This window comes from Aethalodelphis obliquidens, unplaced genomic scaffold (assembly GCF_003676395.1).
Source record: "Aethalodelphis obliquidens isolate GAN/ISIS:26980383/991018 unplaced genomic scaffold, ASM367639v1 scaffold4, whole genome shotgun sequence".
Lineage (NCBI taxonomy): Eukaryota > Metazoa > Chordata > Mammalia > Artiodactyla > Delphinidae > Aethalodelphis > Aethalodelphis obliquidens.
This window is the reverse complement of record NW_020837948.1, coordinates 13,012,250-13,024,989: the sequence shown is the minus strand read 5'-3', so window position 1 is coordinate 13,024,989 and position 12,740 is coordinate 13,012,250. Positions and strand designations below refer to the sequence as shown.

Here is a 12,740-nt window from a genome sequence, read left to right as displayed (position 1 = left end):
AATTTGATAGTATCTGATTCCTGGCCAGATTTCTAGAACCCTGGAATTGCCAGTGAAAAAGCCTTCAACCAGCAAACAGCAAACACTGAGGAATTATTGGATCTGTGTTCCTATGTTCATAGCTAATCTACCTTGGAAAATAAATGGCCTCTGCGATAATTTACACATGAGAGAAATCGAATTGACAATGACTAAAATTAAAAACCATATAGGAATAAACTTAAAATAATTTCGCTAAGCATCTTAAGTATTTGAATTCAACGTACATACCATATACCTAGATTTTAAAAAACATGAGTATTGTAAATTGATTCTTTCCTATTTATAAATCTGTGATCCCGATAAAAATCTCGAAGAACTTCACTTTTCAGAAACCTGAAAAATGCTTCTGAATTTCACTTAGGAAAATAGACAATATTTAAAAGTGCAAAATACCCCAATAACAACATTTATTGAGCTCTTACCACTGCCAGGCACTATATTACTTTTGTAATTTTTTCCTTTAATCTTTACAGTTGTTTGGGATGGGCGTTATTACCATCCCATACAGTGGGAACGCTAATCACAGCCACTCAGGTCCACTGTGGGAGCTGGGAACTCTGGCAGTAGGGCTATAACACCGGATGCAGGCAGGGCGGGGCAGACAGTCACAAGGGGCTCGGTGTAACCAGTAACCAGCAGTACAGGACTCCCGGCACCTTAAATCACATGGCCAGCAATAACACACACAAATGTAAATTTTAACTTCTGTGGTTAAAAATACTAATAAGTAACTTTCATTAAGTCAGTAAAAAACAGAGGGACATGTAAGGCCAAAATTTTTTAATAAACATCATGACAAAAAATGTCCTTGTTGCTAGAAACATTTGTAGAAAACTTGTGAATTAGTTTCAATGAAAGCTTTCAGAATCAGTTTAACTTGACTTCCATACCTAAGATTAGAGTTGCCGGTCCCCCTCTCACCAGTGTACTAGAGATTATTCCATATTGGCCACCACGGCATGGCTTTAGCAAATACACAGGAGGATGGAGAGCCTCCTCATTGGAGAGAATACATACCTGATTGGAGAGAAATTATAAATGTAAAAATTGAAAAAACACCAACACAGCTCGTGTTTCGAAATACTTGTTAAAAAATAATATGCTTGGAAAAAACAGGATATAAAAAAAATTTCAATCGAAATTAATCTCAATTTCACAAAATGAAAATAGCCAATTACTACATGGTTTCTAAAAACGTTTTAAATAGTGCTTTACTATTTTCTTCAGACATTATTATAGACACTAAAGACAGGGCTACAATACCTAACATTGTGACTTACAAAGAAAAACCACAGCAAGGTTTTTTTAAACAAGTGCCCAAACTGCGTAATTTTCTTAGGCAACTGCTTGTATTAACCTTGTATTGATACACATATACTTTTAATCTATTTTGTACTTCAACACATGGAAGGAAACTTGGCTTTCAGCACAATCCTTTCATGAGATATTTAAAGAGTCCCTAGTTGAATAAGGGGAAGCTCACAAGTGTGCAGTTTGTGTGTGCTGGGGAGAGGGGTGGTGGAAAGGGGGTTAGGAAGCCTAGGATTCCAAGCACCTGATTCTCCGACATCATTTTTTTGTTGGTTTGAATTTTTAATCAAAGTTATACATTCTCTTGATTTAAAGAGTCAAATAGCTCTATAAGACTTGTTATGGAAGATAATCCCTCCTGTCTCCATGCCCCACCCCCCATTTGCCCTCTCCTGAAGCAATGATATTTTCAGAATTTAGCTCCCTATCTTTTATAAGCCTATGTTTCTATTTCTTGCTTTTGTGATTTTAGGCATTATTGATTTTCCACTACAGAACATAAACTGCCTGCCTCTCTGACCTACCTCAAACCCTGAACTTTTCCTGCCAACATGCTCTCAGAAGGCCTATCGTCCACGTTTGGCTTAATATTCAAGGTTGACAACAGCATACCTGGGTGAACACTAGTCACAGCTGGGCCATGGAACATGTTATACCTTTCCTTCCCTGATAAATTTATAATTGCTTGGTTTTTTCATTTGCTTGCTTCTCTGCCATAACTCAACCCCAAATTCTTTGCCAGGTGTCTACATCTCTCCATATATCTTGACACATCAGGTCATCTACAGATGTCATCTTCTTGCAAGTCTTCTGTCCCAGTCCAGTCTGGCAGGAGTCGACGGGGTGGTGGCTGCTACCCATCAGGGGAGTGAAGGCTGCCAGGAAGACAGAACTGCAGGAGCCAGCGTGAGCTCGACAGGGCCCTGGGCTGAATCACTCCAGTAGCTCCCGGGCAGCTTCTGAAGAGAAGGACGTGGACTCCCAGGAAAGAAAAAGTGAACTATGCCGAGTCCACTGCGAACACATGCTGCTACACACTTGGTTATTCTGACAACAAACCTAAGGGCAACTAAGGAAGCCTAACAGCTAAAGAAGACGGTCTGAGGTTGCATAAGAAATCCAGATGTGCTCTGCATAGAATTCCACACAGTCGTCCGCAGGTGCAGGTTCTAGGTAGGGCAGGAGCAAAATCTCCATCCACCCCCCAAATTTCTTCTGTGGTGACACAAGCCATCCTGAGCGAGAGAAGCTGTGATAATGATGAATGCCCTCAGACATCTTAAACAGCAAGTTGTTCCACAGGGATACTGTGCTATGCTCCTCCATAAACAAGGGACACTCCCTTCAATCACACCCTTTCCAACACCTGCTGAGGAGGGTGACATGAATCAATACTTGCTACCGATTTCTTTACTTGCTCAGGAGACGTTCCTGCACCTCCTGACAAGGCTTCTATTTTTTCCCCTATTATGTTCTGTACTTTTCAAATTCCTACCATGGCATGCATTATATTTTTCTAAATTATAAAAATAATGCTAAAGTTTAAAAAAATCAGTAACTACTAGTAACATAAAAATCCATCGAATCTATCTTTTATTACTTAAGGCTATGTCATGAAAATTTTTATTTTTTAAAAAAGTCTCTTGATTTAGGCTTCAGAAGCATAAGGGATTAACCACTGTCAAATTCAAAATGATCCATTGATTCAAGGCAAATAGTAATTTTCTTCGTCTTCTTCAGAAGAAAGAGATGCAACAATGCCTGAAACACTTGAAATGTCAATTGAAAGCAACTTTACTGAAACTTGATTCCTTGGGCCAAAGGCAGTTCCTTACTGTAGTTGATGGTACTAAGGGGGGGAAAAATGAACAAAATTAAATGGATAGTATACACGTAATAGAGGAAATTTTATGCCATTAAAAAAATGTGTCTGATCTGCATATATTAACAAGGTCAAATATTCAAGTTATAAGTTAATGAAGAAAAAAATAAGGATACAAAAAAAATTAGTATAGATCCAGTTTTATAAAAGAAAAAATAAGAGAAATACAAAATTCTGGAAAGACACACAGCATATGTGTTAGTAATGGTTTTTAGGGCACAAGAATATGGGGATTATAACTTCATCTTCTTTATGTCTCTCAATAACTTGTACTGAATTAGGAGGAAAAATACAGATATTCCCATTCTGATAGAAATAAAATAAAACTATAATAATTTGGAAAATAAAAGATTCCCTCTTAGTCAGTCATCTGGCTTTTCTCCTGAGAGGAAGTGTCTCCGTCAGATGGATACCAAAAAGGCTGCAGCTACATGCTTGGTCCCCTAGATCTCAAGTACACAAGAAAAGTAAAAGGAACATAACGGACTTCAACAAATGGGAATCAGACAAAGAGCATGCATGTGTCTGAGAGTAAACGAGCCACAGCCAAAGCAACTCAGAAACTCCTGATATATACTTGAAATTTGCTAAGAGTAGATCTTAAGCTCGCTCGCTCTCTCTCGCTCGCTCTCTCACTCTGACTCACACACTCACACACACACACACACTGTTGTGAGGTAAAGGATGTGCTAACTTGATTGTGGGAATCTTTTCACAATGTATGTGTATGTCAAATCATCATGCTGCACACTTTAAATATATTACAATTTAATTTGTCAATTATACCTCAATAAAGCTGGAGGGGAAAAAAAAATTCCTAACAGACATGAAGTTGCTGAGGAGACAATGAGCGAAGGTGTAGGAAACCCCCCTCCCCAGGAGGTTCCAGAGCCAGTGAGAAGCAGTAAATGAGACAGATGGTGTCCTGGGTTCCTCACCCTGTGCTCTTTCTACAACCTAACACGACATGGGCCTGACCCCACACACCATTTTACTGCTCTTGGATAAAGTGATTTCTACCCAAGAGGGAGGGAAAACAGAAAACAAATAAAAAGCAGCTCCTAGCCAGAACGTCCCAGCAACAGGTTCCCTTGCCAGCTACCCTTGGGCTGGGTGAACGTGCTAATCCACTTTCAAAGCTTGTGCTCACTATTCCCAGAGCTGTATCCCCCAGCTCGCTAGCCAGGCCCGCAGCCCACCTGCCCACCTCCATGTCCTACTGCCCTGGCAGCCTGCAGGGGTGGTAACTGTACCCAAGGAAAAAAACTGAAAGGACAGCCTCTTCCACTTTCTCCTGCTGGTTGACCCCAATTGTCCTGCTCCTGTGCTGTCTCTAGACAGGAACCACTACCGAGACGGTTTCACAGTCAGGCGCTGGGCACTAGCTGAAGCTGGAAAGATGGGTAGGAAAATAATAGCACCAAATAGATGCTCTGGGAGGGGAGAGCTGTGGAATGTTAGAAACATAAAATCAAGAGAAACTGCACGAACAGAACAGACAGTAGGAGACTGTAGAAGCACATTCCAGAGGCTGTAAAGCCAAACCATTTTCCCAAAGCCTTTCCTTACCAAGTAGATCTTCTCATGTACTGTTTCCAGGCATCACTACCAGACTCCCTGCCACCGCCAGTGTGCTTCTCTCCTCCTAGAGAAATATACAAGCAGCTCATGAATCTTGCGCAGTGCCTCTGCGTGGGCTCCTACTCAGGATCACAGAAATGAAGACACCAGGAGACCAGAGCCACCTGACCAACAGGTAGCCAGAGTATCCCCTTTGCAAACAAATAGATAAAAGACAGAGACCAAACCAAATGGGAAAAAGGGAACTAGGTTGGAAAATAAAGTAAAAGGAATTAACCAAAAAAACAGAAATGTCAGGAAGCACCTTAAAAAAAAACTTACCATTAGACCAAGGTGTTACGAGTGGAAACCTCTGAATAGTGGAAATGTAATTTTATTTTCCCATTTATGCTTATCTGTATATTATTTTCTACGTTATACATAAACTGATTTTATAATAAAAATGTTTAAATGTCATTATTTTTAAAGGTTACAAAAAGGATAATGATTCCATAAAACAAGAAAAGGGTACTGTTTAAAAGCGTGCCTTCAAAGCACACTTAGTATCGTTTTTAGTAAGAGCAGAGGAGAAAAAAACAAAGAAGTGTTTTGAAGAAAAATTTGAGGAAATCTCCCCAAAAGACTAACGAGATGGAAAATAAAAGGGGAAAAAATAACACAATTAGATAATTCTTCAACAGATAACATTCAAATACTAGTTCTATAAATTAAAATACAGAAAAATCAAAGGGAAAAAATTGTCAAAGAAACACTATCAAAACAAAATAAAACTATCAAAAACTTCCCAGAACTAAAAACTGTGAGTCCCAATGTTAAGGCCAATTACTGGCCCATTGACTGTCCAACAAAAATGTTTACCAAGATCTCCATTGAGGCATATTACTGAAGAATTTCAGAACATCAGACATAAATAACAGACCCCAAATTTTTTGAAATGGGGGAAAAAAAGACCAGAAATCAAAGTGGATTGGGCTTTTCAACCACAGTAATGGAAACCAGAAGACAAGTAAGTTATAGCTTCCAAAGGCTGAGAAAAACTTACAATCTGTGCAGAAAAGACATAGCAGGTCTGCTTACAATGTTGCTAGCATCTGGAAACTTGTAGGCTTAACAGTCCCCTACACTGTCTCATTGAGCAAACAATGTGGTTTATGTTAAATACCTGCTTTCCTTCAGGGAGTCTGGAATTTGGGTGCTTAGGCAGAGGTTGCCTGTGTGACCGACCCCCAATAAAAGCCTTGGGTACTGAGTCTCTATGCTTTGCTGGTAGACAATGTTTCACATATGTTGTCACAATCCGATGCAGGAAGAATTAAGCACATCTTCTGTGACTACACTGGGAGAAGACTTAGGAGCCAGACACTTAGTATCTCGTCTTCTCTAGACCTCACCCTGTGCAATAACGGCTCACAGGAAAAGAGAGAGAGGGTTTAAGAAAGTTAATCTATGATAACAAAGGGTCAGTACATAATGTCTAAAGTTGTGAAAGAGCAGTTAAAGCACATTACTTAGAAAAACTGAAGTAAATTCAAAGGTCAATTTCCTTTTTCCTTCAGTAAGAATCTCAAAGTAGCTGCCTCCGGGAAAGGAGGAGGAAAAGCAAAGTATGGGGCAGAACTGCCTTTTCCATTAATGAGACTTTTTAAAAACTTTAGAAATGAAGTGTAAAGGCTGAAATAAAAGAGTCAATTGGAGAGAGAAGGCATGGGCGGAAAACAGGGATTGAGGGCCTACAGAAGGAGCAGACACTCACTTAATAGTGGAGCACAGAGATAAACGGCTAAGCTGAAATCAGGAACGTTTATCACTGTCTGTACGCTGAATAGTAATTGCCCTCTGCTTTAAAATGTATAAAAGAATGCTTCAAAAAAAAATGCTTCTAATTATTTAAATTTTACAGGTATTAATGTATGTTTGTTTTACTTCTCTGTGTGTGTATATATATATATATAAATAATGCAATCTGTTTTTACTATATTTTGGATAATTTTTAATAAGTTAATATATGATTGTTGGGAAGGCCTCTTTTAAAAAAAAAAACAAAAAAACTTTTACTGTTAGTACTAAGTTTAAGCATCAAGAGCCCCAGGCTCATTAAGAGAAAAGAGGAGCTGGGCCTAATGAAAAGAAACAACTCAATATTTTATCTAAGATAAAAGATAGTGTATAATATTTACTATGCCCACTTTGCAAATAAAAACCAAAAATTTTCATGTGAAATTTTCTGGCTTTGAAGCAGAGGTTCTTAATCTTTTTGGGGTCTTCAAGCATCTCCCAAGAAAACAGATGCCATTTCAGGAGTTCACATAATTCAGGTGAAGGGCCCCTGTTCTAACATGATGCTGCATCTGAGAATAAAATGTAGGACCTTGGACAATAACTCTGAATATAGAGCATAAGCTCTCTCGAGCATGTCAGACCAGATAAGATTATTATTTCAGTGTTTTGGTCAAACTTTTCTAAAAGACTAGTGCTTTTTCTTTGCCACCTGTTATGGACTAAATTGTGTTCCTCTGCCCCAATTTCATAGGTCGAAGCCCCAACCTCCAATTCCTTAGAACGTGGCTAGCTGTATTTGGCAACAGGGCCCTTAAGGAGGTAATTAAGGTTAAATGAAGTCATAAAGGTGGGGTTTTAAGCCAATAGGACTAATGTCCTTATAAGAAGATAAAGAGACACCAGGGACGTACATGCACAGAGAACAGGCCATGCAAGGACACAGGAGGAAGACGGCCATCTACAAGCCAGAAGAGAGGCCTCAGGAAAAACCAAACCTGCCAACACCTTGATTTTGGACTTCCAGCCTCCAAGAATGTGAGAAAACACATTTCTATTGTTTGACCCACCCAGTCTGGTATTTTGTTATGGCAGCCCCGGCAGACTAATAAACTGGCCAACATGAAAAAGGAGAAAGGATTCTCTACGTACCAAATGCACCTCCAATCTCAGCCCCACTCGTTGGAATGTTGACGTTTACAATGCCACAGTCTGATCCTTTTGGGCTGTGTGTAAAAAGGGAGGCAAAGTGAAAGCAAAATATGTGAAAGGTAAAAATAAATAAATAAATAAAAAGGAAAAACACACACACACACATACAAAACAAATATACAGAAACGAATAAATAATCCAAACAAAACCTCTAAGACTCTCAATGCTAAACAATAAATAAATAAATAAATAAAATAGGGGACTTCCCTGGTGGCGCAGTGGTTAAGAATCCGCCTGCCAATGCAGGGGATATGGGTTGGATCCTTGGTCCAGGAAGATCCCACATGCCACGGAGCAACTAAGCCCGTGCACAACTACTGAGGCTACGCTCTAGAGTCCACGAGCCACAACTACTGAGCCCACGTGCGCCTAGAGCCCGTGCTCCACAACAAGAGAAGCCACCGCAATGAAAAGCCCATGCACAACCGCTATGAAGGGTAGCCCCCGCGCGCTGCAACCAGAGAAAGCCCACGTGCAGCAACGAAGACCCAACACAGCCAAAATTTAAAAATATAAATAAATAAATTTATTTAAAAAAATATTTTCACCTATGATGGTTTCATTTTCTTTTTTTATAGTCCATTCACCACATAAATCAGACTTACGTAAGTTTTCAAAATAGACAAAGTTATACCCAAGCCAGCGAAAGATTCTGCCCAAATCCTTGGTAAAGATGCTACTTGAAAGTCCCTGTTTTACTTCATTATTCCATGCAAAGACCTCGTCTTCATTCTAAAAGGACAGGCGTTGGAAGCTGTTAGATGATACACACTGTTCTGGTCCAAACTGACTAATAGTAAACTCATTTCTGGTAAATTTCACTCATTTCGTGAAATTTACCAGTATAATTTTAGTGCACAAAAGGAAACTAAGGAGTCAACATCTTCCTAATTCTGTTTATCTTGTACAGTGCTTTGTGGGATTTTCCCCTTACCTGAACTTTGAGAAAAACATGAGTACATTCTTCCATTCAAGCCACTACGTATAAGAGCTGTTATTTACTGAGCTCTTACTATGTGCAACACACTGACGTAGGCACTGAGCATGCATTTATACATTTAATCCTCACCCAATGACACAGGCTCTGTATTATCCCTAATGTACAGATTAGGCAAGAGAGGCTAAATGATTTGCTCAGGAACTCACAGTCAAACACACAGACACAAGGCAAAACATGAAATTACACTCTGTAGTCACATTATGTGAAACAATAATAGACAACTTAAAGCAAGATTTTAATTAGTGCAATCATATAATTGCAACAAGGTATAAATCTCATCATCCTTCAACTGTTAATCATGGCACAGCCAAGCCTTGATTCAATCTCTAGACATCTGCTGGCATGGTAGGGCCTGTCACGGGCTGGGAAGGAGACCCTCTAGTTACCTTTATCTGTTAAAACCTCCACAGCCTGTCCTCTGATACAAGTTGTAATTGTATGTCTACAAATTGCCCTTGTATCTTCTCATTTTGTCCACTGATACTTAGCACTCAGACTATCAAACTACCTCGTCCCTTTTGTGCAGAAGCTGACTTCATAGTCTATCAACACAGCTGATACAGGTGATGAGGGCAATGTTCTCCATAAATTTCAATGTTGGCCCTCTACTTGTCTTAATTCCCCTGGCAGCTAGCTTATGCTCTATTGTTGAAAGTGTTCGTCTCATCATAGTTTGTCCTTAACCTTCAAATCTTTACTAATCGGAGTGACTTTCTAAAACCTCCCTAAAGTCCGACAGAAATTTAACATACTTTTATTTTCTCCTAGTCTTCTCACTTGTTTCAATGTTGAACTAGAGAAAAGAGAGAAGGAATCCAGTTTTTTACCTTGAATTTAAAGACATAAATAATTGGGGCAAAAGTCTCTGTGTGTACAATGGACGCGTTGTGGTCAAGGCCTGTCACAATTGTCGGTTCTACATAATTTCCAGGGCGATCCATAACCTGCAGTAGAGAAAGGAAATAAAAACAAGAGCATTTTGTTTTCTGGTTCCTGAAGTCAGAGGATACCATCTTTGTTTATAATTTTGAGAAAAAAAAAATAAACACCATTTATAAGTGAATTATTTCTCCAAAATAACCTCCCATCATGAATGAAAATTTTCTCTGCCCCTTATTGGTTCTAACTTAGTTGGTTAGAAAAAAAATAGAATAAAGGAGTCAAGGATAGAGAGCTGTGCCGTGCATCATGACCAAGTTACAGGGAAAAAATGCTGGTGGTTATTTTTTAACTTCACATAATTTTAAAAGAGGTAATCTATACCTGTTCTGTTACAAACTGTATTGTGCCCATACCCACACCCCCAAATTCTTATGTTGAAGCCTTAAACCCACCCCACTCCCATTACGACTAAATTTGGAGACAGGACCTTTAAGGAGGTAAAGTTAAATGAGGTCATGTGGGTGAGGCCCTAATCAGATAGAAATAATTCCTCATAAGAAGAGGAAGAGACACCAGGGACCTCCTCTCTCCAGGCAGGGAGGAAAGGCCATGTGAGGACATGGAGAGAAGGTGGCCGTCTGCAAGCCAGGGACAGAGGCCTCACCAGGAAGGATCAACCCGGCCAGCACCGTGATTTGGGACTCAGCTTCCAGAACTGTGAGACAAATTTGTTGTTTAAGCCACCCAGTCTGTGATATTTTGCTATGGCAGCCCTAGCAAACTAACATATTAATACAGAAATCAAAAGCTCTAAAAGGGTATACTATAGACACTCTCCTAACTAACCTCCACATAATCAAATTACTAGTTCATCTCCACTTAACTTCTATAAAATATTCTGATGCCTGCAGCAAGCTGCTTGGCTGGCGGTCAGCTCTCCAGGGTGACTGTGTAATTCTGCTCTCACCCTCTGAGCTGTACGTTTACCAAGAGTCATCTGTATTTACTCCCAACCCTGTATGTGGCAGCTGTATTTGTTATTACAATACCATATTGCATTATGTAACTTAAGTAAATATTACACAAAGGGGAAAAAAGAGCTACTTCTAAAGATTAAGTTAAAATGCTTAAAAAAACTCAAGGTAAGTAACAAAAAGTACACATACACATCTCTATCCAATGAGATGTGGGTATGTCAACATTGAGAGACTAGGGAGAAGGATTCTGCTTCTCAGAGAGCTTTGCCAAGAGACTCAGTTTTCAGTGATTTTAAAGAAGTGAAAATAAATTGTAGATAATAAATTACATGTATAGCTTATTCAAGGATGAAGACAAATTCCTATCATACACGAAGAAAACGCCTTGAATCTACATCTCAAGAATCAAACAAATATGGTGTGAAATGAAATTCATATTTTATGGGAAGACAAGAAAAATTTAAACATCAAAAACTTTCTCTGCCCTATGACCTCCTCTCTCCCCTCAACTGTGCACTGTGTATCTGTATCATGCATCAACCAAACCTCCCCATTGGCAGAAATACCTGCTCAACCATAAACAGCAACATTCTCCTAGCACCACCAAGACAACTCCTTAAAAGACAACATTCCTTATATTGTAAGGGGCCATGATGACGCTTAGATGCTTAGATCTAGATTGTGTAAACTGTCAAAGATACGTCATTCAATGTACAGCCCTCTGTCTAAAAAACCTATATAACTGCCTTGACTTCTAGCAGGTAGAACGGTTCTCGGAGCTTTCTGAGGTGCTGTTCCCGGGTTATAATCCTCGATTTGGCTCAAATAAAAATTTCCATTTCTTTCTTAAATCAACTAATTTTTCATCGACAACAGTAATATGTGTTAAAAATGCTTTTGGTATGTTTTTTTTTTTGATTCCCTGCCTTAAATGACTTAATAATCACTACTAAATGTGGATTTTTTTTTTTTTTTGCAGTACGCGGGCCTCTCACCGCTGCGGCCTCTCCCGTTGTGGAGCACAGGCTCAGTGGCCATGGCCCACGGTGTGGGATCCTCCTGGACCGGGGCACGAACCCATGTCCCATGCATCGGCAGGCGGACCCTCAACCACTGCACCACCAGGGAAGCCCTAAATGCGGATTTTAAATTGCACTAAATACAGTCTTCCATACCATGAAAAAGAGGTCTCCCTTCCATACAAATTCCCAGGGACTCAATTCATAGGCAACCCTGGCTCTGAGTTGTGTCTTTCCAGAAATTTTCCATTCATGTTACATTGTGATTCTTTAAAGTATGTATTTCCCCGTTATAAAAGGGATGGAGAAAAGAAAAGTGGCAGTCAGGCACCCTTCATCAATTTACCCAGAGCCCTGCTTGTGCGAAAGGAAAACAAAGAACCTGTCACTCCTGATCTCAAGTTGCCATTACCTTGCCACCATAGACCACGGTGCCACCTTCTTTCTTTGCTTCCTCCACTGCTCCAAGAAACATGCTCACTGCCTGTTTGGTGTGGAGTGGCCCATAGAGAACATTAGCTGGAAAGAAAAAGGAATGCTCTTCATTTCACCCTAACTGGCATCATTTTATAATTAAACAGCTTTCCCAATGAACAGACCAATCCCTTCATATATCCCCTCAGTTGAGAGCAGGAGTCAGCAACCTTTCTCTGCTAAGAGCCGGACAGTAACTATTTAATACTTTGCATGTCATGTGGTCTCTGCCACGACTACTCAATTCCACCAATTGGTATGTTTTGGTATGTTTTGTAGTGCAAAAGCAGCCACAGAAGATATGCACAAAAGAAGGTATGGCTGGGTCCTCATAAGCTTTCTATACAGAAGCACGGAGGGCCAAATCTAGGGAAAGAGCTATCAATTCATCAGAGTCCTGCAGTAAAAATATAGGCTCTGCTTATTACAGGGTGATCATTCTCTAAGAACCTCACAGAACCAGCAGTCGGTGAACAATTTAAGGGGAAGAGGCTGATGCTCCCTCTGTATGGCTGTCAGAAACCAGAGCATTAAAGGTGACCGTGAGACAGAGTAAGAAGGAAGATATAGGTAGGCCTCAGTGA

The 12,740-nt window shown here is 39.8% G+C and overlaps 1 protein-coding gene across 2 annotated transcripts in view; it reads right to left on the bottom strand.

Annotated features, from left to right (window-relative positions):
- Positions 1-805: 805 nt before the first annotated feature.
- The window catches only part of ALDH7A1 (aldehyde dehydrogenase 7 family member A1), a 39,181-nt gene continuing 27,246 nt past the window's right edge, over positions 806-12,740 (bottom strand). Inside the window, exons 13-18 of one of the 2 annotated variants that reach the window (XM_027098958.1) lie at positions 12,095-12,201; positions 9,632-9,748; positions 8,439-8,536; positions 7,745-7,818; positions 4,805-4,880; positions 806-3,202 (exon numbers count right to left, since the gene is read on the bottom strand). In XM_027098958.1, coding sequence (XP_026954759.1) covers positions 3,148-3,202; positions 4,805-4,880; positions 7,745-7,818; positions 8,439-8,536; positions 9,632-9,748; positions 12,095-12,201 — 527 coding nt within the window. In that variant the 3' untranslated portion in view covers positions 806-3,147. The remainder of the gene's footprint in view (positions 3,203-4,804; positions 4,881-7,744; positions 7,819-8,438; positions 8,537-9,631; positions 9,749-12,094; positions 12,202-12,740) is intronic. The other variant, XR_003431160.1, reaches the window with a different exon arrangement.